This window comes from Hemitrygon akajei, chromosome 14, assembly GCF_048418815.1.
Source record: "Hemitrygon akajei chromosome 14, sHemAka1.3, whole genome shotgun sequence".
Taxonomy (NCBI): Eukaryota; Metazoa; Chordata; class Chondrichthyes; order Myliobatiformes; family Dasyatidae; genus Hemitrygon; species Hemitrygon akajei.
In genome coordinates this window covers 32,269,954-32,293,049 of record NC_133137.1, presented here as the reverse complement: position 1 = coordinate 32,293,049, position 23,096 = coordinate 32,269,954, and the positions used below count along the sequence as shown (strand labels likewise).

Here is a 23,096-nt window from a genome sequence, read left to right as displayed (position 1 = left end):
GAGGAAGTGCAGCGTAGATTCACGAGGTTAATTCCTGGGATGTCTGGACTGTCTTACGCAGAGAGGTTAGAGAGACTGGGCTTGTACACGCTGGAATTAAGGAGATTGAGAGGGGATCTGATTGAAACATATAAGATTATTAAGGGATTGGACTAGATGTTCCAGATGCTGGGCAGGAAATATGTTCCAGATGCTGGGAGAGTCCAGTACCAGAGGGCATGGTTTGAGAATAAGGGGTAGGTCATTTAGGACAGAGTTAAGGAAAAACCTCTTCTCCCAGAGAGTTGTGGGGGTCTGGAATGCACTGCCTCGGAAGGTAGTGGAGGCCAATTCTCTGGATGCTTTCAAGAAGGAGCTAGATAGGTATCTTATGGATAGGGGAATCAAGGGATATGGGGACAAGGCAGGAACCGGGTATTGATAGGGAATTGATCAGCCATGATCTCAAAATGGCAGTGCAGGCTCGAAGGGCCGAATGGTCTACTTCTGCACCTATTGTCTATTACTTTCTCCCTGGTTATGTAGAATTTTTAAAGATGCTTTATTTTTTGGTAAATTACCACAATCCTTTTATGAAGCATCTATTTCTTTAATTCCTAAAAAAGATAAAGATCCCACTGAACGTGCATCATACAGACCTACATCTTTGTTGAATGTGGATTCTAAAATCTTTTCCAAAATATCAGCAATTAGATTAGAAAAGTTATTGCCACAAATTGTCTCCGAGGATCAGACAGGATTTATTAAAAATCGTTATTCACATTTTAATGTTAGGAGGTTAATGAACATTATATACACTACTTCATCTAATACTTCAGAATGTGTTATTTCGCTTGACGCCGAGAAGGCGTTTGACAGACTTGAACGGGAATATTTCTTTAATATACTTGAGAAATTTAATTTTGGCCCAAAATTTATATCTTGCATTCAATTGATATATCATACACCTTTCGCTGCTGTATTTACCAATAATCAGAGATCCCCTTTTTTAAGGCTTTTTTGAGGTACTAGACAAGGCTGTCCTTTAAGCCCGTTACTATTTGATATTGCCCTGGAGCCCTTGGCAATTGCTCTTTGTGATTCACCCAATATATTTGGCATTATTCGTGGGAATGGGACGCATAAAGTCTCACTATATGCAGATGAGCTGTTACTATATATCTCTGACCCAGAGCGATCCATTCCTGCAGTAATAACACTACTTGCTCAGTTTAGTAGTTTTTCTGGTTATAAATTGTGTTACATACCCCATAACGGGTTAAAAAGAACCAGCAGAAATAGACACACCTGGAGTCTGAGTCTTCTGTTATAAACTCTATTTTATTAGTAACTACGTGAACAAAATAATATAAAACAAGATAAGGTAAACAGGTTAGCAAAATACAAACCCCATTTCCAGAAAAGTTGGGATATTTTCCAAAATGCAATAAAAACAAAAATCTGTGATATGTTAGTTCATGTGAACCTTTATTTAACTGACAAAAGTACAAAGAAAAGATTTTCAATAGTTTTACTGACCAACTTAATTGTATTTTGTAAATATACACAGATTTAGAATTTGATGGCAGCAACACACTCAACAAAAGTTGGGACAGAGGCATGTTTACCATTGTGTTACATCACCTTTCCTTTTAATAACACATTTTAATTGTTTTGGAACTGAGGATACTAATTGTAGTAGATTTGCAATTGGAAGTTTTGTCCATTCTTGCTTAATATAAAACTTCAGCTGCTCAACAGTCCGTGGTCTCCGTTGTCTGATTCTCCTGTTCATGATGCGCCATACATTTTCAGTAGGAGATAGAACTGGACTGGCAGCAGGCCAGTCAAGCACACGCACTCTGTGTCTACAAAGCCACACTGTTGTAGCCCGTGCAGAATGTGGTCTGGCATTGTCCTGCTGAAATAAGCATGGACGTCCCGGGAAGAGACGTCGCCTTGATGGCAACATATGTCTCTCTAAAATCCTAATAAACGCCTCAGAGTCAATGGTACCTTCACATACATGCAACTCACCCATGCCGTGGGCACTGATGCACCCCCATACCATCACAGATGCTGGCTTTTGCACCTTTCACTGATAACAATCAGGATGGTCATTTTCATCTTTGGCACGGAGAACTTGACGCCTGTTTATTTCTGAAAACTAGCTGAAATGTGGACTCATCTGACCACAGCACATGATTCCACAGTCTTTCGGTCCATCTGAGATGAGCTCGGGCCCAGAGAACTCGCCGGCGTTTCTGCATAGAGTTGATGTATGGCTTTCTCCTTGCGTAATACAGTTTCAAGTTGCATTTCTGGATGCAGCGACAGACTGTGTTAAGTGACAATAGTTTTCCGAAGTACTCCCGAGCCCAGGTGGCTATAATTGTCACAGTAGCATGACGGTTTCTTAGGCAGTGCCGCCTGAGGGCTCGAAGATCACGCGCATTCTACAGTGGTTTCCGACCTTGCCCTTTACGCACTGAGATGTCTCTGAATTCTCTGAATCTTTTCATAATATTATGTACTGTAGATGTTGAAAGACCTAAATTCTCTGCAATCTTGCGTTGGGAAATGTTCCTTTTGAACTGACTAACAATTCTCTCATGAATTTTGGCACAAAGGGGTGAGCCACGACCCATCCTTGCTTGCAAAGACTGAGCCTTTGATGGACGCTACTTTTATACCCAGTCATGATACCTCACCTGCTACCAATTAGCCTGCTTAATGTGGAGTCTTCCAAACCGGTGTTACTTGAATATTCTGTGCACTTTTCAATCTTATTTTAACTCTGTCCCAACTTTTGTTGAGTGTGTTGCAGCCATCAAATTCTAAATTTGTGTATATTTACAAAATACAATTAAGTTGGTCAGTAAAACTATTGAAAATCTTTTCTTTGTACTTTTGTCAGTTAAATAAAGGTTCACGTGAATTAACATATCACAGATTTTTGTTTTTATTGCATTTTGGAAAATATCCCAACTTTTCTGGAAATGGGTTTTGTACATGCATATATATTTGTGAGTAAATAAGGTTCCCAAGCTACCCCAGCTCACGTGATTAGGTGATACAGTCTTACAGTGGGATGGTAAGTAATCAGTTCAGTTCTGGAATTTGATTTGAGTCGAGTTGGAGAGAGAGAGAGTTGGTTTGTTTTCCCAATGCTGATGCTGATGCCGATCCTCCACGTCATCCTCCTTGCTTCCGAAACTTAGTCACCAACTTGTGACCACAGAAAAGGGGACCATTTCCACGGTAACGCTATCAACCCAGGCCAGGGTTAAACACACTGATTGCGTTCCACCGGTCACTCCTTTGTCCACACCGTGAGCAAAACCTCACCCTTGTCATGGGCAGACAAAGCTCACCAGTGACCTCCTTGCCTCAGGAGTCCTGTGTCTTGTGTGTCTGATTAAAAAGACAACTGACCTTGTATAAATCTCAGTAGTGCGGAGCACCAGCTGTCCATCATAAAGCTCCGCCTTTCAGTTTCCAAGGCAACTCACAGACTCTCAGCTGAATTAGCACCCAAGCTCTCTCTCTCATTTAAAGGAACAGTCTACTTTAGAATAACCCTTCAGATCTTGTCACAATTGAATCTTAATAAGAGTGTGCTTTTTCCATTAAATATGCAAGTTCCAATTTATAGACAATCACCATTTAGATTGGTTACTGATTATTTTATTTGGGTGTTAAAGTTACTAAGAAGCATAAGGATCTCTTTAAAGTAAATTTTTTACCCATAATTGATCATGTTGAACAACTGTTTACTAAATGATCCCCATTGTCCTTATCTTTGATTGGTCAAATTAATGCTATTAAGAAGATTATTTTACCTAAATTTCTGTATCTATTTCAGGCGGTATCAATTTTCATTCCTAAATCTTTTTTTTGATATAATTGATTCTAAAATTTCTTCATATATATGGCAGAACAGAAATCCCAGGAATACTTAGATATATTTACAAAAATTAGAAAAGGTGGTTTGGCTTTGCTGAGTCTTAGATTTTATTATTGGGAAATCAATATTCGATATTTAACGTTTTGGACACGAGTTGGATGAAACTCAATGTCCACGATGGATGAACCTTGAGCGGGAGTCTGTACACGGGTTTTCACTGGCTTCTATTTTAGGAGCTGTGCTTCCCTTTGCACTTACTAAATTGAATAAATAAATGATAAATCTAGTAATTAAACATACAATATGGTTTCAATTTCATAAATTTTTTGGATTGAATAAATTTATCCTTTCAAGTTCTATTATATCTAAGTTTTTTTTTCAACCATCAAGCTTTTCAAAACCATCAACTGGTCAAGATTTTCTTTTATGGAAAACAAAGGGAATAACATGTTTTTGTGATTTATTCATGGTTAGTTGTTTTATGTCTTTTAAACAGTTGTCTAATAAATATAATTTGCCTAGATTACACTTTTTCAGATATTTACAGATTAGAAACTTTCTGAATGCTACTTTACTTACCTTTCTGATATCACATCAAATTGAAGTTACAGAAAAAATTTAAGTTTAAATCCATATCAGAAGAATTAAATAGCATTTATTATTTATGATTTAATTAGAAAATACACTTGGGTACTTCTGATAAAATTAAGAATGAGTGGGAAAGAGAACTTCAAATATGTTTGTCTACAGAGAAATGGGAGAAAATTCTTCAACTAGTTAATACTTCTTCAATGTCTGCCACACACACGTTGATACAATTTAAGGTGGTTCATAGGACTCATATGTCCAAGGATAGGTTAGCTCACTTTTATTGCCATATAAATCCTGTTTGTGATAGATGTAATTCTGAAGTAGCTTCCTTGACACTTATGTTCTGGTCTTGCCCTTGCCCTCTTCTAGGAAAATATTGGAAAGATATTTTTGATATTATTTCAGTAGTTCTGCATGTTGATTTACAACTTCATCCTACTACTGCAATTTTTGGACGACCTGTAATAGATTCCAGTCATTTATCCTCATTAGCTTGTCGTTTAATTGCTTTTGTGACATTAATAGCCAGAAGATCCATTTTATTTAAATGGAAAGATTCCAATCCCCCACCACATTTCAATGGTTTTCCCCAAACGATAGCATGTCTAAATTTGGAAAAAATTAGGAGTGGTACTATAGACCCTTCTGTTAAATTTGAAGAAACTTGGAAGCCATTCAATATTTTCATATGATGTAAGTTGACCCTTTCTGAATCCTTTTTTAGTAATTTTTTGCTCATGTATAGAGGAGCGGAGTTAATGACAAATTATAATTTTAGCCGATGAAATATGGCAGCCCAATCTACGTTTTTTTAAGTTTAGCTGATTTGTAGTTTAGGGGGTTTTTCCCCCACCCTCTCTTTATAAAATATCTCATTCATGGTTAGTTACCAAGAGATTGGGAGGCTAAACTACATTTGTTACTTGGAATCTGTGCTTTTACATGTTAACCGTTACTAATGTAATCCCGATCTCTTTGTATCATTAACATTATTGCTATGTTTATTAATTTGAAACTTAATAAAAAGATTAAAAAAAGAAAAAAGAAAGACAATGTCCGATTGAGCAAAACCAGCCCGATAATCCTTCAAACATTAAAACAGCTTTATTTATTGACTACTGAATTTCGCACAGTACAAAAGAGAATTTACATCATATTAAATTATTATTATTCAGATAACTTGAGCAGGTTCTTCCCTGCCATACAGCCAATGGCTGCCATTTTTCATGTTGTACCAATGTGGATTCCCAGAAAAATCTTTTACTTGATTCAAGTCATTATGTTTATAATGCTTTAAGAGAAGATCCTTGAAAAAAAAAAGCATAATAATTAGATTCAAAGATCAATAGGTACAGCTATTCACTTTGTCCGTGTGTGGTGCAAGAGAGTTGTGGACAAGCTTAGGGTTTGCCAGAGTTTAAAGTGCACTGTGGGAGAAGTGTCCACGTGGGTCTGATGAGGTCCGAGGGGGTGGGGATTGTGCACTGACAAGGTACCCACAATGCATAAATCATCCGAGCTTCCCAATCACCCCAGTTCCATTATCAGATATTGGTCACGTTAGCTAACTTGGGATATGTTGCATCAGAAAGAACACAATATGCAATATGTGTTTCAAGAGTTCCTGCCTCACATCAGTTACAGTTAACACTGATTCAACTAAAGTAATTAACCAAAGGTACCTTAAATGAAAAAATTAATTCAGGTCTTTATCACTGCCTTTGATTTTCAAACTGTTTAGTTAGGATCCACTGCATTAGGAAGTTGAATCTCACTGCCACCACGCAATCTCAGGTTGACAACGATGGTAGAATGTTGCTTAATGCCATAAGATTGCAGTGTACGTGCATCTTCAAGCGGCATTGATTGAAAGGTTAAGTAGTACTGGCTTCGCTGGATTCGCTCCAGGGATTCAATTTTATCTTTTAAACTTGAAACCTTGTCATTTGGCAAAACCTGGATTGTCCGGTCACGCCCATTTATGCTGACAAATATCTCCATTAAACCCAGGGTGAGCAGCTGGATTTTTGCATCAAAGAAGATCTTTGAATCCAGCAAGGTGTTCTGATCATTCAGAATGGTGTCTTTGAATAGCAGGCGTTGCTGTAAAGCTGGGATGTTCCACTCTTCCTGGATGCTGTGTTTGATCTGAGAGACCTTACTGTAAATGCTGGCATTTTGCTGAAACCAGTTACCATCCAGGGCCGTCACCGTGACTCCAAATGTCTTCACTGGCTGAGGTACACAAAACAAAAAAAATGGACAGAAGTAAAATACGTTCCTTTTATACTTCAGAGGTGACAGAAAACAAAAGAGTGAGATGGGAAACGACAACTTGATGGGTGGCAATGGGTGTTGTTAGTGTGCAAAATTACACTTGCACCAAGTGCACTCTGTGGAAGAAATTGTGGTGGCTGAAGCGAGGGTGGATGCGTGCAGTGGGAACGCTAGCTAGAACAGTGCAGAATAGGCTGTCATGGTCTCAATCAGAAGACAACTGATTTGCTCAAGCAACACACAAAATGCTGGTGGAACGCAGCAGGTCAGGCAGCATCTATAGGGAGAAGTGCTGTCGACATTTCGGCCGAGACCCTTCGTCAGGACTGACATCAGGATTGGCCGCTCATTTGGAGCACCATTCTCCATTATTTGGTCTGTCACCAAAAACACCTGCAAATTTCGACAGAGCATTCTAACTGACTGCATCACTGTCTGGTATGGGTGGGGATGGGGGAGGAGAGCTACTGCACAGGATTAAAGTAAGCTGCAGAGAGTTGTAAAATGAGTCCGCTCCATCATGGGCACTAGCCTTCGGAGTATCCAGGACATGTTCAAGGAGTGGTGCCTCAAAAAGGTGGCATGCTTCATTAAAGACCCCGTCCCCAGGACATACCCTCTTGTCATTGCTACCATCAGGGTGGAGGTACAGAAGCCTGAAGTCACACCAACAATTTCCTTTCTGAATGGACATTGAAACCATGAACACTACACAACTTCTTTTCTGCACTACTTATTTAATTCAACTGTTTAAGATATAATATCTGCACACACATAATGTAGTTCATTTTTCCTCTGTTATGTACTGCAGTGACGCAAAGATAACAAATTTCATGACGTGCCTGTGATATTAAACCTACTTCTCATTAATGTTACACAGCTGAAGATACAATCAAAAAAGGAACCCACTTTGGTGTGATCATCAAGTTACAGGTTAGATGCTTGTTAATTTCACTCAATTTCCCTGTTGAATTCTATAGTCATTTCTACCAGTTGTAGCCAAGCAGCTGAATGAATCGAACACGAGTAAAAGAAAATCAACCAGAACTGAACTTATTTGTCTTGATCTGGGTAAAATAGTTATGTCTACAACCTCAACTGCCCATTCCTCCACAGCCCCAGATACTACCGATCAATTTTCCCAAACACATCACTGAAAACTTAAGTGCATAAGAATAGCAACAGAATTAGGCCATTCAGCCCATTGAGTCTGCTCCGCCATTCTATCATGGCTAATTTATTTTCCCTCTCAACCCCATTCTTCTGCTTTCTCCCACAACCTTTGACACCCTGACTAATCAAGAACCAATCGACCTCCTCTTAATACACTAAGTGATTTGGCCTCCACATCCGTCTGTGCCAATGAATTCCACACATTCACTAGCCTCTGGTTACAGAAGTTCCTTCTCATGGTCTTTCTAAATAGATGTCCCTCTAATGAGGCTCTCAACCCCTTCTCCTACCTTCTCCCTGTAATCACCATTCTGAATGAATGTCCATCTATTCTGAGGCTTGGCCTCTAGTCCCAGAATCCCCCACTATAGGAAGCATCCTCTCCACATCCTCTGTCTAGCCCTTTCAATATTCGATCAGTTTCAATAAGATTGCCACCTCAAGAAGTTTTTTCAAACATTAAACATGTTGTATAAATCCACAGTTCAAGACCCCAAAAGCTTGCTTCAGTCGTGTACTTATCTAGTAATCAACTGTATTTTAAAATGGTTAGGCTTTAAACACTTAGGATGATGAACCTGGATAATGAAATAAACCCATATCACAATGCGTTCAAATCTGCACGTAACACATGTGCCACCTTCACCAGGGCCTTGTTTAGCTCGAAACTCCAACCAATAACGTGCAACATAGTGAGGTAAGGTGGCTGATTTTCAGCACCAGAGACTGCAAATTACCAATAGAGGACCATTCAAGCAGTGGAAGGTCAGAAGGCCTACCACAGATTGCACCATCTCCCCTGGGCAGAGGCAATCTGGGATGTCTATCAGCTGCCAGACACTGGCAGGGTGACAGAAAATGGGGAATAATGTATCTACACACCCTTGTATCTGAACAAGAATTATTCAAACTCTTACCTCGACGACCCATGCCTCAACATTAGAGACGCAAGGCATCCTTAGCCATTTCCTGGCCTCATCTTTCATAACATTCCAACCATCTGATGAAGCCACATTTCCAGTTGGATCAGCTGGGTCAAGAATGATCGGTCTGAAAAATAAAGCCATTCCAATGACAACATTGAACTTTGAGTGTACACGCACTGCGTATAAATTCCATCTTTGTGAGCAATTTGCATTAATATATGACAAAATTGTTCAATTTATTATCAGAGAATGTATACAGTATACAACCTAAAATTCGTACTCATCACAGACATCCACAAAATTTAAAAAACAAATGAATGAATGACAGAAACATCAGAACATCAAAGACCTCCATTCCCCGTCCCATACACAGGCAGCACCATGAGCAGAAAAGGGAATCAACCCTCCTGCCTAGCTCTATTCAGCTACAATGGTAGTGTCTGTAGCCTCAACTCTCCATTCCTCTACAGCCTCGGATACTGTCACTGATCATCATAGTATTCCGAAGCACCACCACAATAGTTCAAACAGATGTATCCACTGAAGACATGTCACAACGTGTATAAATCCACAGATTCCCCACCTGCCACCATAACAAACAGAAATGGACATCCACAAAATGTGAAGAACGTATCACGAGATTTCGGGGCAAACTTTGAAATGAGGAAGTACTCTACGGAAAACTCCGTAAGAGAAGGAAAGCTGACAGAAAAAGGCCAAAAAGTGAAATAGGAATACTAGCTAAAAGAGCTTGTTGAGGCAGTAAACGGTGAGGTGACAGAGGGTAGTCCGTAATGATGTACAGAATTGCAAATAAGGCTGAGGGTTCTGAAATCAATCGTCTCAGTAAGGTAGGCAACGGTGGGTAGTTAAGAAATAAGGAACATTAAGAGATACTTTCAGCTGTTACCTTCAGACCTAGAGAGGATACAAAGCAGGGTCACAAAAACTATTCCAGGATTGAATTGTTTGTCATATGAAGAGCATTTGACGGCTCTATGCCTGTATTCATTAGAATTCAGAAGGATGAGGGAGACCTCAATGAAACATCGAATGGTGAAAGACCATGATAGAGTGATGTGGAGAGAATGTCTCCTATGGTGGGACAGTCTACACCAGAGGACACAGCTTCAGAACAGAGAGGTGTCCTTTTAGAATGGAAATAAAAAGGAAATCCTTTAGCCAGAGGATGGTGAATCTGTGGAATTCTTTGCCACAGCCATGTGAGGCCAATGCCTTTATGTATATTTAAGGCAGAGGTTGATAGATTCTTGATTGGTCAGGGCATGAAGTAATACAGGGAGAAGGCAGGAGATTGGAGCTAAGGGGAAAATTGAATCAGCCATGATTAAATGACAGCAGACCTGATGGGCCAAATGGCCTAATTCTGCTCCTATATCTTGTGGTCTTATGTTTTAATAACGTGATGTCATGTATTACTCTCTACTGGACCTGTATATACAAGAATCCTGAAGGTGAACACAATTTTAAAAACAAAGGGTACCATTAATTCGCATAGTTTAAAGTGTGGTTGGGAATCTTACCTTCTGTTGTGGAGTTTCTTGATTAAGAACTCCACAAATACTGCATTATTGACGTCATAGTAGTCAGTCCAGTAGATACACAGATCCTGATATCGGCAGATCAATTCCAGGACTGTGCGGAACCCTTCAGCCGTGTCAAATCTCTCTTCGTGATTACCTTTCTCACAGGCGTAAATGGTCAATAATTCCAAGGCATAATTTGCAGGCAGTCGTGCTCCATTTTTCAGCTCTGATTTCCGTGGTTTGACATACTAGGAGGATTATTGACAATCACCAATAAGCAAATATGATGTTAAGCACACTCCTCATTACCCTGTTTTGGTTCTATACTTTGAATCTTCATTATTTTCCCTGATGACACAGCTTCCCTGAGATTACATGCTAAGACCACACCTAGACCAATGGTTACATTATAAATACACGGTATCATTCCCGAGTGGCCCCTATCTCAACATCTCCGTCACACAAATTGCTGAATCTGCACTGAGATCTAGGTCAGGTCAGGCACGATCACAGCCCAAAGTCAAACTCCCATGTAATGACTCCTCCTCCTGTTTTCTTGGCCTTATGTATGTTTTGAGTGTACCAGAAGAACATATAGAGAAAAGACTTGGATTTAAGTACCCCATTTGTGTAAAGCAAGATTTCACACAGGGCAATGCTAGAAGTGACTAAATTGTCTGTATATTGTCAGTCAGTTGGAGAGTACATGTTGTCCAATCTCTGACAGTGCTGTGGTGCCTTCAGTCAAGCTGAGAAGACCATCACATCCTTATGTTAACTCTTAACCGAATGGGAAATTGAATCAAAAATAAGTATCAATTATAAATGTCTTTCTGACCATTTCTAGCCTGAAGCAGGCTGCATGCTGGGAGGATACTCTGGAAACTAGGGACTCAATCCAAAATTGTACCATGGAAGTCAGTGATTTCATTGGAGAGCTGTGATCTACCACTGAACATACAATGGTATCTCATCGGTTTCCTGCAATGGCTATTGGGCAGGTCCTCAGGAGAGAAAAGCAAACAGCAACATCCCCAAAGACTCTGGGGATCTTTGGTCCATAACCATTCAAACTTGGAGAAGGGATGTTCAAGACTGTATTGAGAACCTGATGCATTGGACTAGGGACACACTTAGTCCATGATCCTAAGGAAATGCCAAAGAGGAAGGTGTACACTGAGATATCAAAGCAAGATAGCATTTTAGGTTTGATACAACAACCCTTCCATAGGCTTTCAATGATTAACAATTATCAATTTCTTCCATCACTCACCTCCTTGTACCAATATTTCAGCAGGCGAATTAAGTCTTTAACCTTTGGAAACTGCCGTTTCACAAATCTTCTCTGAAGTTCAGTAAAACAAGCAGAGAATTCTCCATCTGTGATCTCATTATGTTTTTCAAATTGGATTAGTTCAAGATGTGCTTTACTTGTATTACATTGTGGTGCTGCAAGAAATGAAATGATGAACAAGAACATGGTCAAAAGAATATTGCTTAATAACTGTTCAAATATCACTTCCAAGACCAAATGGACCATTCTATTGGATTCACTCCAGTTTATTTAATCTCAGGATAGTTTTCCACCTTCCCCAAAGGTTCCCAGAAAGAGTTTGCTGAAGTTTATGTAACAAACAAAGGAGAATGAGGGGAGATTTGATAGAGGTATTCAAAATTATGACTGATATAGATGGGGTAAAAACAAGCAGGCTTTTTTCCCCCCACTAAGGTTGGGCAACACTAGAACTAGAGATCATGGTTTAAAGTTGAGTGTTGTTTTTTTTTTTTAAAAAGGCAGGGGTCCCCAACCTTTTTTATGTCATGGACCATTAACCAAGGGGCCTGTGGACCCCAGGTTGGGAACCCTTGGTTTAAGGGGAACATTTGGGGGAACTTCTTCACACGAGGGTTGTGAGTGTGTGGAATGAGCTGCCAACAGAGTGGTGGCTGCAGGTTCAATTTCAACATTTAAAAGAGATTCGGATAGATACGTAGATGGGTGTGGTATGGAGGGCTATGGTCCAGGTACAAGTTGGTGGGACTGGCCAAAATAATAGTTCAGCATGGAGTAGATGGGCTGAAAGGCCTGTTTCTGTGCTGTTGTGCTCTGTGACTATTTCTGCAAAGAAATCACTTGTAAATTTAACCCAAAGTAATGACTAATGCTTTCTGCATCTTGGTATCACATTAAGCTTTCTGCAGGTAGAACCACTGGTTCTACGTCTCTTTGATTTTGGAAGACATCTGCTCATTGCTAGATATCATGATGCATGTTAAATAAGGGAATCTAAATCACGTTAGCGTTAAAACTGATGATGTAAATACAGCTAATTATGAGAGCTATGATATACAAGTTAAACAGAGCAAGGGGACCAAGGATTTTGGTGCTGACCTTAATCATAACAACACATTTGACAAGTGGGGACAGGTGGCATGAAGATAAAATCTACATTCTGATCACAGCCTGAGATTGTTTCTAGAAAATAAACTGTCTGTGGTCATTCCAAATTAGCAGGATAATTTCTCCCACCTCCCAACAGGATCAGCTGGGCAGAATGGCATGGTTCCAAGCTGTAACACTCATTTTGGTAAAGCTTCCAACATGAGACTAAGCCTAGTGGCCAAGAAATGAATCACTTTCTTATGAAAGGAAAGGAAAAAGGCAGATATTATCTTTTAAGAGCAAGTTTTAGATTTGCTACCCAAGACTTCCCATGGAATTCATTTTGTTATTAAACTGGTTTAATGTCAGTGGCAAAGTAATAGCAGTAAGATTTAGGGTTAATATTCCTTGTTATTTCTCCTATGAAAGAATCCTCCTATGTGCCATGTACAGACAAAAAGTGCACTGTAATCTACACTCAGTGGCCACTTTATTAGTTACACCTGCTCGTTAATGCAAATGTCTAATCAACCAATCACATGGCAGCAATTCAATGCACAAAAGCATGCAAACCTGGTCAAGAGGGTCAGTTGTTGTTTGGATCCAACATCCGAATGGGGAAGAAATGCATTCCAAGTGACTGACTGTGGCACGATTGTTGGTGCCAGACAGGGTGGTTTGAGTATCTCAGAAAATGCTGATCTCCTGGGATTCTTATGCACAACAGTCACTAGAGATGGCTTAGAATAGATGGATAAAAATTAAATATCCAGTGAGCGCAGTTCAGTGGGTGAAATCTCCTTGTTAATGGGAGACGTCAGAGGAAAATGGCCAGACTGGTTCAAGCCGACAGGAAGGTGACAGTAATTCAATAGCCTTGTGTTACAGCAGTGGCATGCAGGAGTGCATTTGTGAATGCACACTTTGAACATTGAGGTGAATGGGCTACAGCAGAAGACCAAGACTACAGGAAGTACCTAATAAAATGGCCATTGAGTGCATTTTCTTCCTGAACAGCAGCAACAGCTCGACTCAGAATCAGACACCAAACACTAGAATACTACAGGACAGTACAGGCCCTTCAGCCTTCGATGTTGTGCCCACCCATATATTCCTTAAAAAAAGTACTAAACCCACACTACCCTGTAACCATCTATTTTTCTTTCATCCATGTGCCTGTCCAAGAGGCTCTTAAATACCCCTAATGTTTTAGCCTCCACCACCATCCCTGGCAAGTCATTCCAGGCATCCACAACCCTCTGTGTAAAAAAACTTACCCCTGATGTCTCCGCTAAACTTCCCTCCCTCAACTTTGTACATATGCTCTCTGGTGTTTGCAATTCGTTCCCTGGAAAACAGGTACTGGCTATCCACCCTATCTATGCCTCTCAATCTCGTAGACCTCTATCAAGTCCCCTCTCATCCTTCTACACTCCAAAAAGAAAAGTCCCAGCTCTGCTAACCTTGCTTCACAAGACTTGTTTTCCAATCCAGGCAACATCCTGGTAAATCTCCTCTGTACCCTCTCCACAGCTTCCACATCCTTCCTATAATGAGGTGACCAGAACTGAACATAATACTCTAAGTGTGGTCTCACCAGAGATTTGTAGAATTGCAACATGATCTCTCTACTCTTGAACTCAATCCCCCTATTAATGAAGCCTAGCATCCCATAGGCCTTCTTAACTATCCTATCAACCTGTGCAGCGACCTTGAGGGACGTATGGATTTGAACCCCAAGGTCAAAGTTCATCCACACTCTTAAGTAACTAACCATTAACCCTGTACTCAGCCTTCTGGTTTGTCCCTCCAAAATGCATCACCTCACACTTACTGGATTGACCTCCATCTGCCACTTTTCTGCCCAACTCTTCATCCTGTCTATATCCTCTCGTAACCTTCAACAACCTACAGCGCCATCCACAACTCCTCCAATCTTCGTGTCATCCGCAAACTTACTCACCCATCCTTCCGCCTCTTCATCCAGGTCATTTATAAAAATCCCAAAGAGCAGGGGTCCCAGGACAGATCCTTGCGGCATTCCACTAGTCACCGACCCCCAGACAGAACACTTTCCTTCCACTACTACCCTCTGCTTTCTTCCTGTAAGCCAATTATCCAAACAGCCTCATGACTTTCTGGATGAGTCTCTCGTGGGGGACTCAAATGCCTTGCTAAAATCCATGTAGACCACACCTACCACCCTACAGTCATCAAGTTCTTTTGTTACCTCTTCAAAAAACTCAATTAGGCTCATGAGGCACAATCTTCCCTTCACAAAGCCATGTTGACTATCCATGAGTAGACTGTACTTCTCCAAATGTTCATAGATCTTATCTTTAAGGATCCTTTCCAATAGTTTGCAGACCACTGACGCAAGACTCAATGGTCTATAGTTCCCAGGATTCTTCCTATTACCTTTTTTCAAACAACGGAGCTACATTTGACATTCTCCAATCCTCCTGCACCTCCTCTGCAGCCAAAGAGGATTCAAAGATCATAGCTACTGGTCCAGCAATCTCTTCTCTCACTTCCCTCAGCAACCTGGGGTATATCACATCCGGCCCTGGGGACTTATCAATCTTGATGTTTTTAAGATCCACCATTTCTTCTTTCATCTCCACATTGTCCAACACACAGGCCTGTTCTATTTCAACCTCACCCTGATCAAGGTCCTTTTCCCTTGTGAATACTGAAGCAAAGTATTCATTTAGGACTCCCCAACCTCCTCCGCCTCCAGGCACATGTTGCCTTCTTAATCCTTTAGCAGCCCCACCTTCATTCTTGTCATCTTTCTGTTCTTCACATACGCATAGAACGCCTTGGGGTTCTCCTTAATCCTACATGCCAATGTCTTCTCATACCCTGTTCGAGCTCTCCCAAGTCCTTTCTTAAACTCCTTCCTGTCTACCCTATATTTCTCATGAGCCCCTCCTGCTTCTTATATCTAACATATACTTCCTTCTTCCTCTTGAAGAGTTGCCTCATGTGTTTCATCAGCCACGGTTCCCTTTTTCTACCATTTTTTCCTTGTCTCAGTTGGACAAACCTATCCTGAACCCAGCACAAGTGGTCCCTAAACTTCCTCCACATTTTACTTCTGTGCTTTCACCCTTGAACATCTGTTTCCAATTTACTCTTGTTACTTTCTACCTCATCCCTTCATAGTTAGCCCTTCCACAATTAAGCACTTTCCCATTTTGTCTGACTTTATCCCTTTCCATAGCTATGCTGAAGCTAAGGGAGTTGTGGTCACTCTCACCAAAATGCTCCCCCACCAAGAGGTCTGTCACCTGACCAGGTTCATTACCCAGAACTAGATCCAGTATGGCCTCTCCTCTCGTCTGCTGGTCCGCATATTGTGTCAAGAATGCTTCTTGAAACCACCTGACAAATTCAGCCCCTCTATCCCCCTTGCAGTCAGGAGGTGCCAGTCAATATGAGGCAAGTTGAAATCACCCATAACTACAACCCTGTATTTTCTGCACCATTCTAAGATCGGCCTGCTTATCTGCTCCTCGGTGTCCCGAGGGCTATTTGGGGGCCTATAGACTACTCCCAGCACAGTGATTGATCCTTTCCTATTTCTGACTTCCACCCAGATTGACTCCGTGGACACGCTCTCTGCAGCGTCCTCCCTTTCCATAGCCCTGATACTATCCCTGACCAGCAATGCTACACCCCCTCCACCTTTTCTATCTTCCATCTTATTCCTTTTAAAACACCTAAACTCCAGTACCTGCATCAGCCAATCCTGCCCTTCCTCCAACCAAGTTTCAGTAACGGCCACAACATTGTAGTTCCACGTACTGATCCATGCTCTAAGTTCATCCCCTTTATTCCTAATACTCCTAATGTTGAAATAGACACATTTCAACCCCTCTAACTGGCTACATTTATGTTTTGTCCCCTGCCTGTCCTTCAGGCAGGGAAGAGAGCAAATCAGACAAGCTCCTTTCTTTCCACCTATCCATAGAAGCAGTGATAGAAGAATTAAAATTACATTTGAGATGTAACATTACTATTAATTATAGTCAATGTAATATTGCTATTAATTCTTACTTAATGCATCATAGGTTGGCAGAACATCAAATGACACACTCTCTGAGCTCTTCCTTGATTGCAGCTCAAAGCTTAAAGATTTTGGCGATGTGATACTTTGCTTTACGATGTTGACATTGATATTATTGACTGAATATGCAAGGCTTTTAGAACATTTATCCAGCATTGTCTGAATTTCCTCAAGAATTTCATGCCTGGTGTCTCTCTGGAGCTGGAAACTCGTGAAGCAACTGAGAAAGACTACGATATCTGCATCCGAGCTCTTTTTTAAAGCTGTTCCTTTTCCTGAAGATCCACCCTGTGAACAAAAAAATTGCATATCTAATCATCGTTTCCAAACATTTCCAGAATTAGAATTGAAATCAGGTTTGACATAACCAGTATGTTTTATGTGCATGGTAGTGCTTTGTTCCACCTCTTTAGTTCAGAACTTTCCCCTTTTCCTGAAAATCAGGAAGGGAGGCAGTTGAACAAACACTCTAAGGATATCCCCAGGTAGAGATGCAGCACATTCATAGAAGACATTTAACAGTTGGTCATTGTTATCACCATCCAGCCTTGTCCTCACTGGAGGAACACACATGCAGTCTTTCCAAGGAAATGGAGAGGTAACCTGTGCACATACCTCCATCCTATACAGAACGCTGCCATCAAATTTAATGCCCGAATCTCTTTCTATTATTTTTTTCTAAAAATTTAGCATAATTCCATACATTCTAAGCCCATATTCACTGACAAACTAATAACAAACTGTTTGTTGAAGCCAAATGTATGCCTTGTTACTCCCTCAAAACATGGGTCAAGTCCTCCCCACCACTGAGCACATCTGTATGGAGCACTGTCACAGGAAAGAAGCATCCGTCGTCATGGACACTCACCACCCAGGTCATGCTCTCTTCTTGCTGTTGCCATCAGGAAGAAGGTACAGGAGCCTCAGGACTCACACCACCAGGTTCAGGAAGTTATTTCTCCTCAACCATCAGATTCTTGAACTGGGGGGGGGGGGGGGGAATTACTTACTTGCCCCATCACTGAAATGTTCACACAACCAATAGACTAACTTTCAAGGATTCTTTGTCTGATGTTTTCGATATTATTTCTCTCCTGTTCTATCTGTGCAGTTTGGTATCTTTTGCACACTGGTTGAATGCAAAGGTTGGTGCAGTCTTTCATTGATTGTTACTGATTTACTCAGTATGCCCGCAAGAAAACAAATCTCAGGATTGTATATGGTGACAAATACAGCATGTACTTCAATAATACTCTACTTTGAACTTTGAAATAGCTTCAGTTAAGACACTAGAAATCTTGCAGATACCGGTAATCTTGAGCAACACACAAAATTCTGGAGGAACTCAGCAGGTCAGGCAGAATCCATGAGGGAAATAAACAAGTCGACATTTCAGGGTGAGACCCTTCAAGGCTTACAAAGTCGATTTCAATGGACTTGGCTCTCTTCCCTTTGCAGAGGAGCAAATGTGACAGACTCGCGGACTGAAACTTGACAAGAATGAGAAACGTGGAAGCTTAGATTAACCTGTCTGTTGTAAAGATGTAACTGATCCTATTGAGAGGTCTATCTGATTGGCCAGTGCAAGACCATTCAGCAGGTCCCTGCAATTATGTCATTTCAGTATTAATGGAGTGCTGCCCATAGTGAAGTAGGCAAGTATCCCAGCCATGACTGGTGGTTGCAGGGACAAGGGCAGGTGTGATCTCTGGGGAAGAGGGATAAAATGAGAATCTTCCATGCCTATTAATATATGCAAATAGCCAATCCACCTCCTTGTCCCACCTGTGCTTCAAAAGTGCATGGACTGAGGTTTGAGATTTTCAAAGTTTGAACATCTCACCAAATCCGCCAATTCTTGAAGGATTAGACTAAAGTTCTATACTTTCTAAAAAAAAATCAGTAAATAAGTAATGCTGTCCGCAACTTACCACTTGAAACGGTGATAGACGCAGAAACACACATTGCATTTACACAGATGACTACAACAGTCCAAGCCTACAAAGCAATGGAGTAAGAGCTGGGAAATTGGGCTAACCTAAAGCTCCCATGTGGTTGCCTGGACACAATGGCCTCCTTCCCTGCCGTTACTTGTGACGATTCTTTGATACGTGCTTAATTAGAGAGGTAGGAGGGATAGGATTGTACTCAGGGAATGTCAACTAGCTTTTACCAAATCGATATAGTATCATATATTGCTAGGTAACCTGCAATTTATATTTGAAACCCGACTACCTGAGAAGGTTCATTTCATACAGCAAGGTCTAGTATGACCCTTTCCAAAGTTGGATTATCTAGATACAGTATCAGGAATGCCTCCTGGATACAATAACAAACCTTGCCCAATCTAGGCCTCTGGCACCAAGGAAGACCCAGTTAATATTGGGGAAATTAAGGTCACACTACAACTGCTCGGTTTCTTCTACACCTCTCCACACCATAATCTGCTGACATATGTGTCTTCTACCTCTCAAAGCTGTTGGGAGGCCAGTGGTGCAACCCATCATAGTGATGGCACCTTTCTTAGTCTCGATTCTCCGCTCACAGCACGAACCTTCCAGGACAACCTCCCTGTTCAGTCATGCAACTCCTCCTCCTCCTCCTCCTCTTTTGCATTTCCTTCTATCCTGTCTGAAACATCCGAATCCTGCAACATTGTGCTGCCAGTCCTGACCTTCCCTCAACCAGGTCTCCATAATTCCTACAACACTAATTCCATGTACTAATCCAGGCTCTAACTTCATCTGCCTTATCTGAAATACACCTTGTACTGGGGTAAATAGACTTCAGTCCCATTCGCCCCACTGCCTTCATTAACATGATCCTATCTGCTTCATCTTCCACTCACACCTGATCTCACCACTACTCCCCTGAAAACTTCCACCATCTAACTTTCTGCTCCCACTCCCTGCCACATATCCCCGAAACCCTCCCAAGGAGCACTAACAAATCTCCCTGTGCCCCTCTCCTTTACGTGTAACCGGTCATTCTTCTACAGTTCCCACCTGCCCTGGAAGACAGCCCAATGATCCGTGTATCCAAAGCCCTTGCTGCTGCATGATCTCCTGAGCCACAGGTTTAATTGTATTATCTTCCAAGTTGTTGCCTTCTTAGCACAGGGCTCTGCGAGTAATCCTGAAATTATAACCCTGAGGTACTGTTTTTTTTTAGCATTTTCTGCCTAAGTTTCTGAATTGACCTTGCAGGACTTCATCTCTCTCCTGTTGACGTTGCGAGTGTTAGATGGACACCTCCCGCAGAGTCATTCCCACTAAATCCTCCCTGATCTTCCACATGTCCGGCTTCCACCGGCTGCTATACCGTTCCTTTAGCAAACAGCAGACTTAGAAAGGAGAACATTCTTCCTCGACCTCACCTCTGCGGCCGCCCTTCTCACGGAAGCGCAGTGTTCCTCATTGCGCACACTTTAACCTACCAGCAACACTTCCACCTCAAGAAAAAACCTCAGAAGTTTCTTTTTTAAAAAAGCGGGAACTCTAGACTTACTCCCAGTGTAACTTCCAAAGTTCAAAAACAAATTTATTATCAAAGTACATGTACACGTTGCCATATTCTACGCTGAAATTAGTTTTCTTGCGGGTAGTGTAGATCCGTGCTTTCCATTCAGAACTCTTCATCCACCACAGGACACTCAAAACTGTGGCGGAAATGAGTCGCCCTTGGGCAGCTTTTCAGGACAAGAGGGAGAAAGCTGTGGCAAACTGATAAGATCCCCCAGTGGACCTGAGCAGGTGACTTGGACGGAACCACACCGACTGCATTACTAAATTGTTGATGGCCTCACCTTTGGAGGCGCGTTAGTTTTTTTAAAAAATGAGAACCATTCACCTGTTTTGCCATCATTACACTGGCTGCCCGTGTTCTATAGGATTAATTTCAAAATAATTTTAATTGTATACAAGACTCTGAATAACCTAGCTCCTCGATATATCCCCTTACATCCTAATCTTAAATCCGTGAATACTGGTTTGCTTTAAGTTCCTAAGGTCAAGCATACAAGAAATGGTGATGCGGCCGTTTGCTCTAATACAGCAAAAATCTTGAAAACTCCAATGACTGAGATACACCAGACTAGTTTCAAAACACTTCTAAAAACTATTTTAATTTGGCTTATTTACAGGATTATTTAATGCCTCTTGATGTTGATTACATTTATGTAAGTTGGTATATTCGATTACAATTTATCCTATAAAATGTTTGTCTTGTGACTTTCAAGCTTATCTCGCATTTTTAGGAGTGGATTGATTTACCTTTACGATCCATCTTCCTGTATGAAATAAAGTCCAGTTCTAACAACGATGTGCTCCAAAAAAAGATCTTTCCAGTCAAAAGTTTTAAATCATTTAAAATTAGTAACTTTCGAATTTAAGACTGAGCAGCTGATCTTTTCTAAATTTAAATACGACATAATGGAATGGACAGGAGGAGGAGTATAGGAAACTGATACAGGACTTTGTGATATGGTGCAACTCAAACTACCTGCGTCTCAATATCACCAAGACCAAGGAGATGGTGGTGGACTTTAGGAGATCTAGGCCTCATATGGAGCCAGTGATCATTAATGGAGAATGTGTGGAGCAGGTTAAGACCTACAAGTATCTGGGAGTACAGTTAGACGAGAAGCTAGACTGGACTGCCAACACAGATGCCTTGTGCAGGAAGGCACAGAGTCGACTGTACTTCCTAAGAAGGTTGGCGTCATTCAATGTCTGTAGTGAGATGCTGAAGATGTTCTATAGGTCAGTTGTGGAGAGCGCCCTCTTCTTTGTGGTGGCGTGTTGGGGAGGAAGCATTAAGAAGAGGGACGCCTCACGTCTTAATAAGCTGGTAAGGAAGGCGGGCTCTGTCGTGGGCAAAGTACTGGAGAGTTTAACATCGGTAGCTGAGCGAAGGGCGCTGAGTAGGCTACGGTCAATTATGGATAACTCTGAACATCCTCTACATAGCACCATCCAGAGACAGAGAAGCAGTTTCAGCGACAGGTTACTATCGATGCAATGCTCCTCAGACAGGATGAAGAGGTCAATACTCCCCAATGCCATTAGGCTTTACAATTCTACCGACAGGACTTAAGAACTTTTTAAAAGCTATTATTAATGCTTTTTGAGATAGTGATTTAGATGCATATCATATTTTCACTGAGTTAAGTATTGTATGTAATTAGTTTTGCTACAACAAGTGTATGGGACATTGGAAAAAAAGTTGAATTTCCCCATGGGGATGAATAAAGTATCTATCTATCTATATAACGTAGCCATTGAAAATGTGTAGGAGGGGTAGACTCCTTCCATTTAAGCAAGATTGCTCTTCTTGCTAAAAGAGAGGTAAAAACTAAAACCTGTAGGTTAGGAGTATTTAAAGTTATATCTTCATTTGCAATGACACCAAACAAGGCAGCAAGGGGATTTGGGTCAAATTGGACCCTAAAAAGTTGAGAGAAGGTATAAAATACTTCCCGCCAAAACTTTTCAATTGTAGGGCAAAACCAAAACATATGAACTAAAGAGGCATCAGCAGAGTTGCATTTATTACAAAGTGGAGAAACATTCGGGTAAAAACTGGAGAGTAACTTTATCAGAAAGCATCCTCATTCACGAGGAAAAGAAGCGCTTGCTGCTTTAAAAAGTGAATTATAGTAAGTACCACTCGGTAAGTATTTTTCGTTAAAAAAAACTAACCCACTCACCTTAACGGCTCTGATCACCTTAACGTTGGGTTGTTTGGTGAAACACTGATTTCTTAAAAACTCGCAGATCCTGTTCACGGCTTCCCTCACCTCGACACTAAACCCGCTTGGCTCCAAGTTATTTTTAATGAAGTCGTCCAGTTTGTTGGGCTGTATTTTGTCTAGCTCCATCGTTACTCAGCGTTCGTTCTTCCTCACAGGCGGCGTCCGAACTGTTTCTTTCCGCCGCTGAGAAGCTCCTTATAAGCCGGTCACTAGCCCCGCCTTCTAATTATTCTAATATAGTGAAACGTGGAGGACAAATCTGCCGGTATATTAAGTTTCATACACGTCACTGGTCTGGTTGGTTGTCATCGCTCGAGCTAATTAAAGGCAGCACCGCACCCACTTCGTTATCAGTGGATAATGCCGTAGTTTCGGTTCCTTTTCTTTCCATCGCTTTTCCTGGCCCCATCGATGTTGACTCACTGTATGCTGATCAGTTGTTTTTTTTTAAAAAGCATCTTTCACTCAGATTCTCGCTCTAGTTATTCA

The 23,096-nt window shown here is 41.1% G+C and overlaps 2 protein-coding genes across 2 annotated transcripts in view; one reads left to right on the top strand and one right to left on the bottom strand.

Annotated features, from left to right (window-relative positions):
- Positions 1–23,096, top strand: part of LOC140738463 (polyubiquitin-B-like) — a 65,535-nt gene that overhangs the window by 34,822 nt on the left and 7,617 nt on the right. The window lies entirely within an intron of this gene.
- Positions 5,596–22,764, bottom strand: LOC140738460 (2'-5'-oligoadenylate synthase 1-like). Its single transcript, XM_073065753.1, has 6 exons — positions 22,563–22,764; positions 16,846–17,143; positions 11,674–11,849; positions 10,398–10,648; positions 8,845–8,977; positions 5,596–6,712 (listed from the first exon to the last, which is right to left on the bottom strand). Exons 1-6 carry the CDS (start codon positions 22,731–22,733, stop codon positions 6,215–6,217), a joined length of 1,527 nt encoding a protein of 508 aa, XP_072921854.1. The 5' UTR covers positions 22,734–22,764; the 3' UTR covers positions 5,596–6,214.

What these genes read in the sequence shown, in the direction of transcription:
- LOC140738460 (XM_073065753.1), bottom strand. Translation starts at nt 22,733, where the DNA reads ATGGAGCTAGACAAAATACAGCCCAACAAACTGGACGACTTCATTAAA. An exon ending in AGGTGATCAGAGCCGTTAAG is followed by an intron (nt 17,144 to 22,562) that starts GTGAGTGGGTTA and finishes TTTTGTTCACAG; the next exon opens with GGTGGATCTTCAGGAAAAGG. An exon ending in GCCAACCTATGATGCATTAA is followed by an intron (nt 11,850 to 16,845) that starts GTAAGAATTAAT and finishes CATTTCTTGCAG; the next exon opens with CACCACAATGTAATACAAGT.